At 41.5% G+C, this 13,643-nt stretch overlaps 1 protein-coding gene across 10 annotated transcripts in view; it reads left to right on the top strand.

The window, feature by feature from the left end:
- Positions 1 to 13,643, top strand: part of LOC115075772 (ankyrin repeat and fibronectin type-III domain-containing protein 1-like) — a 1,084,545-nt gene that overhangs the window by 998,290 nt on the left and 72,612 nt on the right. For all 10 annotated transcript variants that reach the window (XM_029576526.1, XM_029576524.1, XM_029576522.1 and 7 more), the window contains 3 exons: positions 2,269 to 2,368; positions 4,212 to 4,344; positions 6,723 to 6,842. In XM_029576526.1, coding sequence (XP_029432386.1) covers positions 2,269 to 2,368; positions 4,212 to 4,344; positions 6,723 to 6,842 — 353 coding nt within the window. The remainder of the gene's footprint in view (positions 1 to 2,268; positions 2,369 to 4,211; positions 4,345 to 6,722; positions 6,843 to 13,643) is intronic.

Raw genomic sequence — 13,643 nt, 5'->3', positions numbered from 1 at the left:
TGGCTATATCGTTTGAATATAGTTGGTTATGGTAGTTATCCAGGTACAGGTACCCGGCTAACTCTAAACCTAACCAGCTATATTCAGACATAGCCAGTTAGATTTGAAAGTTATCCAGGAAAGGTTACTCAGGTAACTTTATTGTTTGTTCAGCAGTACTTAAGTCAGATAAGTTACCTGTTCTTTGCTTTTCTAAACATTGGCCTCTTTCAAGGCAATAATTATACCCGGTTTCCACAAGTAAAAAAAAAGTGATTTACCCACGCCAATGGCCTCTTTGAGTGTTGCCCACCCGATGTGAGCAAAATTATGTGCATTGTTAAACAATGTGCTGAACTTTACCAACAGTTTAAAAGCATTGCCCAGGGCAAAGTTAGGTCGGTGGAGGATGCAGCATGTAGAGTTTGATTTTCAAAACCACGCTGCTTGTTTTTGGTCGTGAAAAATTATCCACAGAAAAAGCAAATGCAAATTTCTGTGGGGTACTTTTTTCTTAGCCAATAATCAAAGCAAAACTACAAAATATGAGAAGAGTAGAATGGGTAAATGTGAATTGGTTATTTACTCTTTCAGATAATAGAAGGATTAGGGGTCATTCCATGAAGTTAGCAAGTAGCACATTTAAAACAAATCAGAGAAAATTATTTTCCTCTTAGTGCACAAATAAGCTCTGGAGTTCGTTGCCAGAGGATATTAAGACAGCTCAGCTGGATTTAAAAACCGGTTTGTACAAGTTCCTGGAGAAGAAATCCATAAACTGCTATTAGTCAAGTTGACTTAGGGAATAGCCACTGCTTATCACCTGCATTAGTAGCACGGAATCTGTTTAATGTTTGGCTATTTGCTAGATACTTGCATCCTGGATTGGCCACTGTTGGAGACAGGATATTGGGCTTGATGGACCCTCAGTCTGAACCAGTATGGCAACTTCTTATGTTCTTTACCCTGCATAATTCTGCTTTGATTGTTGGTGCAAAGTCTGTGAGTAAAAACTGCCTGTGGAGTTTGCACCAACACCGAAGTTTTTCAAACTGTTTGCACTGGAACAAAGTCCATGGATATTTTTTACCCACAGACTTTGTACCAGTTTTCAAAGAGAAAGTATGAGCATACATTCACTTGGAAATGTTTCATGCATACAAAATACCTAAAGACAATTGCACCTGTGTTCTTTTGTACACAAACGTTTTCTAAGGAAAGGAGAGTTGAAAATGCAATTTACGCGCATTATTTGTCTCCCTCGAGCTAAGCATGCCTTTGGGAACACCTCCTCTAAATGTGGCTAAATGTAATATGCAGTCTGGAATAATGTAAGAACACTAGCCACATTGAGGACGGGTAGTTGTCAGGCAGTTTATGTACATACATTTCTAATTTGGAAAATTAGCCTCTAAGTGGTTATGGAAAATTTGGTTGTTTTGTCTGTGTGACGGCACCTAGAGTATTTTGGGCAGTTCTTGTCACCCCCATCTGAATAAAGACATAGTGGAACTCGAAAAGTCCATAGCAGGAACAGCACCAATGATAAAGGAGGTGGAACCAGGTTTCCTGTGAAGAAAGGTTAAACAGGTTAGGGCTCCTCAGCTTTGAGAAGAGACAACTGAGAAGGGGATATGATAGAGGTTTACAAAATGATGTGAAGGATGGAACAGGTATTTATCCTCTCCAATAGTACTGAGATTAGGAGAGAATCTAAGAGGTAGCACATTTAAAAGAAATTGGAAAACATATTTTTTTTTTCACTTAATGCACAATCAAGCTGTGGGATTTGTTGCCAGATTATGTGGTTAAGGTACCTAACATAGTGGGGTTTAAAAGAGATTTGGATGAGTTCCTGGAAGGAAAAAGAGATTTGGATGAGTTCCTGGAGGGAAAAGCCCATAAACCATTGTGAGTCGGGTATACAATGGGGAAAGCCACTGCTTATCTCTGGGCGTGAGCGGCAAGGAACAGATCTGCCCTTTAGGATCTGGCCATTCTAAAAGCTCGGATGTGGTGCTCCGTGGACTTTTGGGTTGACCTAGCAGGGCAAACCTTGTGTTCTCAGCTAGATGGTGAGCAGCATGGAGCCAGAGGCTTTCTCTTCTGTGCATTTTTTGCACGGTGCTGCGAGTGCCGAGCGGCTATCCTAGCGCCAGCAGTGCTGGATAAGTCAGGTGGCTCTTTAAAATGAAGTAAACACAGATAAGCATCCTTTGGCCCGAGTTTTCCCAAGGGGCTGGACTCTGATTGTTCTCATCCTTCTTTTTTCCTTCTCTCTTTTTGCAGAGCCCTTCAAGAACCAACCTCAGAGCAGAAAGCATTCCGTTTCTAAGAGCCTGAAACACCTCTTTCACCCCGGTAGCAAGTTTCTGAAAGGTCTGAAAAGGTATAAAGCCTGTTAATATGTGTCCATCCAATAAAACAGGTCTTTCCCTAAGTGCAAAAACATGTTATTCAGCAAATTTGTTCCATTTCTTTCACATGTCACAATACATTTTAGCTAATCTTGCTGAAAAAAGAAATGTTATTTTCTCCTTCATAAACCATGCAGCAGAGAAGCACTCGCATGTGCAATGCTATGTGAAGAAAAATGAATACGGCTTGATTTTTTCAGACAAATAATGTGGTTTAATTAATAAATTGAGCAAGCACATTTATGCGGCAACACAGTCTGAATTTCAGTGTTTTGCTTTTCTAAGTTGGACACAAGTACTGCCATCAGAAAATAATATTATCCTTGAATTTAAAGGACTGGAAAGCCCGATTGGTTAACAAACAGATACAGAGCTAGTTCACATCTGGGCCATGTCTGGAGTGGATACAGGTTATGTTGTTATCACAATAGGCACTGAACTGTTGCTATCCGGACAGCTGCCTTATAGGGTGTGTCATCTGCCTACTTCCAAAGACTCCCCTTCCTCAGTCTGTCAGGTTTAAATGGTTAATGAAGAGAAGCAAAAAATGTCATTTTCTGAACAGTCAGTTTAGTTCCTTTCACCAGCGATATACATCAGCATCAACTTTATATATTCTTTGCCCTGCTGAGCAAAACCAAAGCAATCAAAAGGATAGTGGAGGGGTAGCCTACTGGATAGAGCAGGGTGCAGAGAACCAGGGTTCAAATCCCACCACTGCTCCTTATCACCTTGAGCAAGTCATATCGCCCTTCATTGCTTCAGGTACAAACTTAGGAGTAAATTTTCATAGGAATTTTGTACATAAAAAATAGCATACACGCTTATTAAGTCGCATGTTATCATGGATGTGCTTTTTTAAAAATGCCAAGAGTACAAGTGTTTTTCCATTTTGCGTGTACATTTTACCAGCGGGAAAAAATAGACGGGCTGAGGTGTTCTGGGACAGGATTCAGAAATATGCGCGGTAGTTGTTATTTTGTAAGATATATGGGTATTCATTTCGGAATTCATTTGTACATTTTCACATCTGATAATTGACTGGCACAATGGAAATCGGACTTGACTGTTGCATTGTGGTTTTTGGGTGGGAGGTCTGGTTGAACTGGTGGGGGTTGAGGGTGAAGTGCTAGATCGTCCGGGTAAACTGGTGATTTCAAGTATGTGTTCAACTACTTTCAAAGCAGTATCCACGCATACTTTATAAAATACCTGCCTCCACGTATAAATCAGAGATATTACACACACATGTTGTTATATTTTCTCACACCTAAAATATACCCACATATGTTTATAAAATAGAGAACGCTGCACAATTTATAAACTATTAGGATAAAGCTTTGCCTATCCACTTATATGCACAAATATTGTACTGGGAATAGTTTTAAAAGTTAGGCTTCTTGATTATAAGCCCTCTGGGAACAGGGAAAAATACCTGCCTACCTGAATGTGATCCGTTTTGAGCTACCGATGAAAAAGAGATGAACTAAATCTAAATTTAAAAAAATAAATACCACAATACATTCATTACACAGTAAATAAATGATATACTATATCATGAAACTAATTCATTAATTAAAATCCCAACACAAATAAAGAACAAATACAATAGACCATTAAACTACTTTAAAACACCTAAGTCATAATAATCAGACTAAACATAATCCCCGTACAAAGCAATATATATTAACCTCCCAAGGAGACTCTAATAACCATCTATAACCAAAAACCATTATTTGTTTGTTTTAATCCTGTGTTTTACTTAGTTTGATAGAATATTCTGTAAAAGTGTATTTCTTCTCTCTTCTCCTGTAGGGGCATGTATCTGACATCAATATTCTACAAAGACGATAATATTCTGGTTACAAATGAGGATCAGATCCCAGTGGTGGAGATTGATGACTCGTACTCTTGCCTGCTCATGCAGGACTTCCTCTGGTTTACTAAGGTAGCCTCCAAAATCTAGAGCCCTGAAGTATGAAATACAACGGTTTACATTGACCCTGGTGCAAGGAATAAACTGGTGCCCCCTTCCCTGGGAATCCCATCTCCTATTTCTATCTTCTCTTCCTCTATCCTGAACAGCAGGAAAGTGGCACTTTCTACATGAACCAGTTTTCCTGAGCCACACATCCTTTTTTATTTTGAGCTCTATGGGACAACCAAGTTCCTGCAGTGCGCTTTACTAGGGATGTGCAGAGGGAAAAGATGCGTTGCTATTCGGTATTCGTTGTGCCGGGACCCAAATCCGTTGCATCCGTTTTCATAGGGGGAAAATCCAATTCGTCCATTAGTTGCATTCGGTATTCGTTTTCCATTAAAGTTGGAAAAACAAAAAAAAACCCATCCCAACCCTTTAAATTTAATTAACTACAACCTCCCACCCTCCTGACCCCCCCCCCCCCCCAAGACTTGCCAAAAGCACAAGATGGTGCCGGCCGTCCATTGCTCCTACCATGTGACAGGGGCCGACCAATGGCACAGATAGCCCCTGTGACATAGTAAAGGCAAAGGCTATTGGCGCCATTTTGAATACCGGCAGCCAACGGCACGAGTGCAGGAGATCGCTCCAGGACCCCCGCTGGACCACCAGGGATTTTTGGCAAGTCTTGGGGGGGGGGTCAGGAGGGTGGGGGTTTTATTCGTTAATTATATGTTGCATTCGTGGGGGTTTGCCATACTTTTCGCAGACCCACGAATGCAACGAATAGGGACCTATACGTTGCGGATTGCGCATTCGTTCAAAACGAATGCACATCCCTAGGCTTTACTGAGTAAATGCACAAGCAAGTTGATGCATTTAAAGAGCATCTGTCTTCTATCAATTAAAGGATAAAGCATTGGGTATGACATTATGTAGGATGGCAAGAAGTGCCAATATAGAGACTTTGCATGTACGGCTGAACCTTGAGCTAATGGCCTCCTTCACATTCTGGGGTCCTCTGGCTTGTGGACTTTGGTTCAGGTGCATGAACTGCATTATAGACGGTAGAACCACTGGCACAAACATGCACAATAAGGATGTGCATTTGTTTCTAATGAATGCTAAAAATACAGCAAATGAGGTTATTTTCAGTTTGTTCTAAATATAATAAACTGAAAATAGCCTCTTACAAAAATAACCTAAAATCTTCAGTTATTTTCATATTTGTGGCATGTGAGGAAAAAAAAAACAGGTCTCCAGTGGCCTTGGCTGATCCTCCCTGGCTATAAATTTCCTGGGCCCTGACTAGGCCCAGGCCAAGTGGCACCAAGGCCTGGGCCATATATTTCTACAGGAGTACATCTAAGAAAAGCACCGGTGACCTCACTTTGGTGCTGTTTTCCAGGCAGACAGTGCCATATCTAAAGCACTGGGACCAGGGCAGGAATGACTAGGCATTGCTCCTGCCATTTTAGAAGGCTGACCCTGGAAATGGGATAAATGGGGGCTGATGTGCGAGTACCTTGGCCCCAGCAATGACATAGTAGGGAGGACACCAGCCCTATGATTGGCATGGACAGCTTTTGGCCCGGAAAGGCCCATTTTTGTTTTTTATTGGTTTGCTATTTTTATTTGGGATTTTTTTTTGTTTAATTTTTATTTTTTTTTTGGTTTGGCAAATGAAATGAACCAAAAAATTGAAATGTTCAGAATAAAAGCAAAAAAAAAAAAAATTCCCCAAAATGAAAAAATGAACTGAAAATTTTGGGGCTGCACAACTGGAAATAAAGGGACAAAACAATGACAAAGCCCAATAACAGAACTGCCCAATTCTGATGACTGAAGATATATTTCCATGACTCTCAGTTCTCTGAAATCCTATTATATTTACCTTTGCTATAATAATTAATGTTTCCAACACTGGTTCCTAGTTATTAAGACATAGGGCCTCATTTTCTAAAGTATCGTAGGCCTGCGATACTTTAGAAAAATGCGGTAATGAGGGGCGGGGGGCCGGAACGGGGGGCGGTCCTGCGCTAGCCGGCAGCGATCGCTGCCAGGATCACGCCCAATAACTCCACCATAGAAGGTGCAGTTATTGGGCACGAAATAGGCAGCGAAAAGGCCCTTACCTTTTCGCTGTCCGTGCCGTCGTTGCAGAGACGGCCCCGGTGACGCCCCGACTCCTCCTCCTGCGATAGCCTTAGAAAATAAGGCCCATAGAGGGCTTAGAGAGTGAGAAGGAAGGGAAGAACTAGTTTATTTATTTATTTATTTTTTTGTTTATACAATTTATAGACCGCCTACCATCATTTGTAGGTGGTTTCCAGTTCTACAGTTATTTTTCCTTTTCTTCTTTCGTACACTGTCTTAATGCGATGATTTTGTTTGGGGTTTCACAGGTTTCATACATGTGGGAAGATACCCTGTGGTTACGACAGTGTGTCACTGTTTCACAGTCATCCTGCTCTTGTATTCTGCAGACACGTTTTAAGATGCTTCTGGCAAGCTCCCAGATGCAGGTACCAATCTGAAGTGTTGCATATCACATAAGAATTTATAGTAGTCAGATACGGATAACCCTTGGTATGTAGCATATCAAAAGACATGAATCATGGTATGGCATTACAGGCATATATTTATAAGAATGTAAGAAATGCCATGCTAGGTCAAACCAAAGTCCACTGAGCCCAGCATCCTGCCTCCAACAGTGGCCAAACCAGGTTGCAAGTACCTGACAGATCCCCTAAAGCAGATCAGTTTCCTGTTGTTCACGCCCAAAGATAGCAATAGCTTTTCTTAGTCTACCTGGCTAATATGTTATGGACTTTTCTTCTCGAAACTTGTCCAAACCTCTTTTAAACCCTTCTGTGCTTGCATTGACCATATCCTCTGGCAACAGATTCCACAGCTTGATTGTGCGCTGAATGAAAAAGTACATTCCACTATTTGCGTTCCCTTATTTTAGTATTTTTGAAAGGGTAAATAGCCATCCTTTATTCACCCATACCCCACCTCTACTCATGATTTTATAAACTTCTATAATGTCCCTTTCAGCCATCGCTTTTTCAAGCTGTAGAGCCCTAGCCTGAGTAGCATCTCATTATGGGAAAGCCATTCCATCCCCTTTATAATTTTTGTCACCTTCCTCCACTCCTTTTCTTGTTCCGCTGTGTCCTTTTTTAGATGAAGCGACCAAAACTTACACAATACTCATCGTGCAGTCGTACCACTGCTTGATCCAGAGGCAATATGATATTTTCCATTTTTTTCTCCTTTCCTTTTTCGATCATTCCTAACATTCTATTTGCTTTCTTGATCGCCACTACACAGCCAAGGATTTCAAAGTATTCTCCACAAGGACTCCAAGGTCCTTTTCTTGGTTGGGGCTCCCAATACAGAACCCAGTGTTGTGTACTTGTAGTTGGTGTTATGGTTAAGCGGTGTTTGGGTGGATTCTTGGATACTGTGGCAGATGACCACGCCCATGGGGAGGAGCCCCGTGAGGCGCTGCAGTACTGGGCTAAACGCAGGACGCACAAACACAGAGTTAGTTCTTTATTTATACAGCTTGAAGTATACCACCAGAGGTGGCAGTACTGAGGTAGTCTGGATGTAGCAGTCTCAGGACCCTCGGCAGAGGGGGGACCCTTCTTACCCCATTGGTATAGGGGAATTCCAGTGTAGGTTTCCCAGCAAGGTAGCACTGTGGATGAGATAGACTGAGAGTTAGATTACTCACTAGATGGTTGCTGTAGGTATGCGATTCCACCAGGTTGAAGAAGATGGTACAGGCACCGAGGCAGGGAGAGCAGGCCCTCGAGGAGTGAGTACCTGATCCCTGTCAGGCACCTGAAATAAAGCAGAGGGTCCCCGAGGAGCAGGTACCCAGGTTAGCAATTACCCCGAAGGGCAGAGAGAGAGCTTCCAGTGGCAGCACGGAAGCGGCAGAGTAGCTAGACAGGACGAATCTGAGTCTTTGCTATCTCAATGAGCTAGCAACATAGTTTAGGCTATTTACCCGGATGGTGTGATGTCAGTAGAGGGGAACGCCCCCGAGGTTCGCGCCATTGCTGGAATAAAGACGTGGGTGGCGTGTGCGTGCCCACCCTAATAGGCACTTGGGAGGAGCATGGCGGGAGGCAGTACCATAGCCGTTCCTGGGACACCGGAGAGTTCGACGCCATTTTCCCTAGGGATGCGGGAGGAGCCGTGAACAAGGTGAGTCAAACTGGGTGAAGCCGTGTAGCACCGATGGACGCAACAGTTGGGATTATTTTTCCATATGTGCATCACTTTGTATTTTTCCACATTTAATTTCATCTGCCATTCAGTTGCCCAGTAGGGATGTGCAATTGTTTTTACCTAATTAGGCAATTTCAACAAAATTTCCTAATTCGGAATGGTTCGGGGGAACCAAAAACTATTTAATTTTTTCCAAAATTTCGGAAAAAATTAATTTTTGAGTTAGTACACACTAACTCTGCCAGGTTAGCGTGCATTATTGGGAGTTAGTATGCGCTAACCCAAAAATTGGGGCCCCCGAAAAAAAAACCCGAACCGCGGGAAAAGCAAAATTCCCACGGGAGGCCCCAAAACAAAGCCTGACACACAATTTTTACCCGAAGCACATCTCTATTGCCCAGTCTCCTAGTCTCACGAGGTCCCTCTGCAGTACCTCACAATCCACTGCTGTTTTAACAGTTTTAATCATTTTGTGCCATCTGCAAATTTGATCACCTCACTTGCCATTCTCTTTTCCAGATCATTTATGAATACATTAAACAGCACAGGCCTCAGGACTGGTTCCTGAGGTACTCCACTAATGATTTTTCTCTGTTTGGAAAATCTCTTTCTGTCTTTTAACCAGCAACCAATCCATAATAGAACATTGCCACCTATCCCATGAATTTTTAATTTCCTGAGGAGTATTTCATAGAGGACTTTGTCAAATGAATTCTAAAAATACAAATTTATTATATTGACCAACTCACTGTTATGTTACACATTTATTTACACTTTCAACAAAACCTTAATATTGGTAAATCAAGACTTCCCCTTGCTAAAATCCTATTGACTCTTCGTCATTAAACCATGCCTAACTATGTTGCCAGTGATTTTATTTTTATGAATGGCTTCTACAATTATGCTCAGTGCTGATGTCAGGCTCACTGGTCTATAGATTTTCAAGCCACCTCTGGAGCCCTTTTAAAAGCCAATGACACATTGGTCACCTTCCAGTTTTCAGGTATCATGAGTCTTTTAAATGATAGGCAACAGATTACTAGTAATGGGTTATCAATTTCATATTTTAGTTCTCTCAGAACTCTGGGTGGATGCCATTTGGTCCTGGTGATTTGTTACTCCTTAGTAGGGATGTGCAATCGTTTTTGCTGAATTGGAAAATTTCAAAGAAATAGTCCAATTCGGCATGGGTTGGAGGACCCGAATCCCGAGACGGATTTTCCCTGAATTTCATGGAAAATGTGTTTTTCGGGTTAGCGCGGGGGGGGGGGGGGGGAGGAGCACATTTATTTAAAAAAAAAAAACAAAACCCACCCCAGCCCTTCAAATTTAGTTAATTACAACCCCCCACCATCCTGACCCCCCCACAAAAAAAAACTTGCCTAATGTTCCTGGTGGTCCAGCGGGGGTCCCTGGAGCGATCTCCCACTCAGGCCATCTTAGAAAATGGTGCAGACCATCCATTGCTCCTTCCATGTGATAGGGGCCGACCAATGGCACTGGTAGCCCCTGTCACATGATAAGGGCAAAGGGCCACCGGCACCATTTTGTTTACTGGCAGCTGACAGCCCGAGAGTGAGAGATCACTTCCGGGACCCCCGCTGGACACAAGGGACTTCAGGCAAGTTTTGGGGGGTCAGGAGGGTGGAGGGGTTATAATTAACTAAATTTGAAGGGGTGGGGTGGGGTTTTTTCGGTGAAAATTGCCAAGAAATAAAAATAAAAACTGACCCGTTGGAAAATGAAGTTTTCCATGGGTTGCCCGACCCGTAGCCCAACCCGGCAGAAAAAAGCGAAGCACATTCCCCTACTCCTTAATTTGTCAGTCTGATCTATTCCATCTTTCACTGTCAGATATTTGTTGTAGCTGCTCAGAATCTTCAACATTAAAGAGTGTTTCAGGTGTAAGTATGTCTCCAACATTCTTTTCAGTAAAGAATAAGGCAAAATTCTGTTTTTCTGCTATTTACTTGTCCTACCTGAGCATCGCTTTTGCCTCTTGGTCATCTAGAAGCCCGACTGACTACTTCACAGGCTTTTTGCTTTGAATGTACTTGAACGGTTTTTATTATAAGTTTTTGCTTCGTTGGCAAACTCCTTCTCAATTTCTGTCTTGGTCTATTTTACATCTAACTTGCCAGTGCTTATGCTCGTAACTATTTTCATTTGATTCTGCTTTCCAATTTTTGAACAATGCTCTTTTAGCTTTAACTGCTTCCTTTACCTCACCATTATACCACACTGGCAATTGTTTTGTCTTTCTTTGACCTTTTCTAATGCACAAAATACATTTTCTCTGGGCTTCCAAAATGGTATTTTTAGACAATGTCCACATCTCATGCAAACTTTTAACTTTTGCAGATGGTCCTTTTATTTATTTCTGGCTAATCTCATTCTATCATAGTCTCCTTTTTAAAGTTTTATATGCCATAGCAGTAGTTTTACCTAATATCTTTCCTTCCATGATTATGTCAAATTTGATTACATTATGATAGATATTGCTTAGTAGCTCCACCACAAGTAACCCCTTTTGTACCAGGGCATATATTTCACTGAGGACTAGATCTAAAGTAACTTCCCCTCTCATCAATTCTAGGACCAGCTGCTCCATAAAGCAGTCATTTATGGCATCTAGAAACTTAACCTTTTTAGCATGACATGATGAGACTTTGACCAATCAAGTCTCCCATTATTATTGTATTGACAAATTTATTTGCTTTTTTAATTTCAGATAGCATTTCACAGTCTTCCCCATCATCTTGGGCAGGTGGCTGGTAGTATATACCCACTGCTATACTCTTACCCAGCACACATGGGATTTCTATCCAGGAAGATTCCACAGTACATTTTTTCATTCCGGAATTTTATAATGCTTAACTCTAAGCCATCTTGCTTGACTAAGTCCCCCTCCCCCACCATTTTGATCTGCCATATCACATGAATATAATTTACATCCTGGTATCACAGTGTACCATTGGTTAGCCTCCTTCCACCTTGTCTCTGAAATGCCTATAATATCCACATCCTTGCACAATGCCAAAAATTCTAATTCACCTGTGTTACTATTCAGACTTCTGGCATTTGCATGCAGACATTTTAAAGTATGTTTTTCATTTGTACTTTCATTTTTTATGTATTCACAACAAAATAATACAAGCAGCAGAGTCTATCACATCTGTATGCTCTTTCTATACACATCCATCTGGGCTACTTCAGCTTTAAGTAGTACTACAATATCTCTTCTGAAATATTGTTACCTTGCTAAATCATATGCTTCTGACAGTCAGCTGTCCCCCAAATATATACTAGTATCTGACACTAGTAATAGAATCAGAGACAAACTAATAGGTCAAATTGAGAGAATGGTAATGAATGGCTCCAGAAGTATCAGTGCAAGAGGTATTTTAGTGTATTATGCCAGTAGTATTATCACATTGGCATGTTAAAGGTGAATTTTAAGACCTGTGCATGGAAGCACACATGCGTGCGTGCATTTGCCGGCTCGCACACATGAACACGACGATTTTATAACATACGCATATATATGCATACCTGGTATAAAATCAGCTATATGCGCGTACATGTGCTCACAATTTTACATTGGTGCGCACAAATGCTGCCTGATCGTGAAAGTGGAAGGGATTTTAGTACATACGTGTTGACGCAATTACCTGTTTCCACAGTTCATTCTCAGTTCACCCCAGTAAAGGAGAAGACTCCCTAAACCCTCTAGCTCAGTTGCCTCCCTTTTACCCAAATAGCCCTGACCCTTAAAACTCCGCTGACTAGCCTAGTTTTTTTTATTTCATGACTTACACGCCGTCCACAGCAGAAGTAAAGTTACGTGGCTAAGGGACCCCAGTGCGCACTGGTGTGCATAAATAATTACCCGCTGGTTTCCTTCATATTTCCTGGAACACCCAAGCCCTGCCCAGACCACGCCCCGCCCCTTTTATGAAAAAAATGTTTACTCGCCTACCGGGAGATATGCATGTACCTGCCTGGGTGCCTCTTAAAATCCACGTGGCATGCGCTGGGCTGATACATGCGCATGTCTCTCGGCCTTGGTGCGTGTAGGGCTTTTAAAATTCACCCGTTAGTATGTAACACTCAGAGATCTGGTGGAAAGTGGATAACCAATGGGACATGGTGGTGGCAGGTTACAAAATATATCAAAATGACAAAGAGATCAAATTGGGTACGGGGTGGCACTATATTTTAAGGATGGCATAGAGTCAAGTAAGATACAAATTCAATACAAAAACAAACTGCTCTCTGGAATTCCTATGGATAGAAGTTCCATTTGAAAAAGGGAGGCGTGTACTATTGCCCATGCTCCCAGGATGATGAAACAGACTGTGAAATGCTAATAGAAATTAAGTAGGATAATAATTTTAGCAGCCCAGTAATAATAGGGGGTTTCAATTACCCTAATATTGATTGGGTTCTGTCTCATCATGGCTTGCAAGGAAGGTAAAGGTTTTAGATGCTATGAATGCCTATTTCATGGAGCAGCTAAGTCCTGCAGTCAACAAGAGGGGAAACTACCTTAGACTTAGTTCTCAGTGGATTGCAGAACCTGGTGCAAGGGGAAACACTGGCAGGATCATTTGACAATAGTGGTCATAATGTAGTCAAATTTTATATAATCTCTGGAGGTAAAATAGTATAACTAATGCAGTAGCATTCAACTTCAAAAGAGGGAGATTTTGATAAAATGAGAAAATTAGGAGGAAATTAATAAGGGGAAAGTTGCAAGAGTTACAAATCTGCATGAGGTGTAGAGTTGGAAGCCCAGAAAAAAAATGTTTTCCATACATTAAGAAATGTCGAAGGAAGACCACATTTCTGCCAGCATAGTTAACTGGTGATGCAAAAGAGGCTATTAAAGTTAAAAAGGCATCTTAAAATGGAAAGCAACTCCAAATAAGGAAAATAGGCCCTGACAAGGTAGATGTAAAACATTAAGGCAGGACAAAAAAGAATTTAAGAAGAAGCATGCCATAGAGGCAAAAACTAATTAAAATAAAAGCTTTTTCAAGTATATCAAAAGCAAGAAGTTTGACAGGGAGTCAGTT

Source organism: Rhinatrema bivittatum, chromosome 14, assembly GCF_901001135.1.
Source record: "Rhinatrema bivittatum chromosome 14, aRhiBiv1.1, whole genome shotgun sequence".
Lineage (NCBI taxonomy): Eukaryota > Metazoa > Chordata > Amphibia > Gymnophiona > Rhinatrematidae > Rhinatrema > Rhinatrema bivittatum.
Note: the sequence above shows the minus strand (reverse complement) of the source record. Positions and strands in the feature narration are given on the sequence as shown.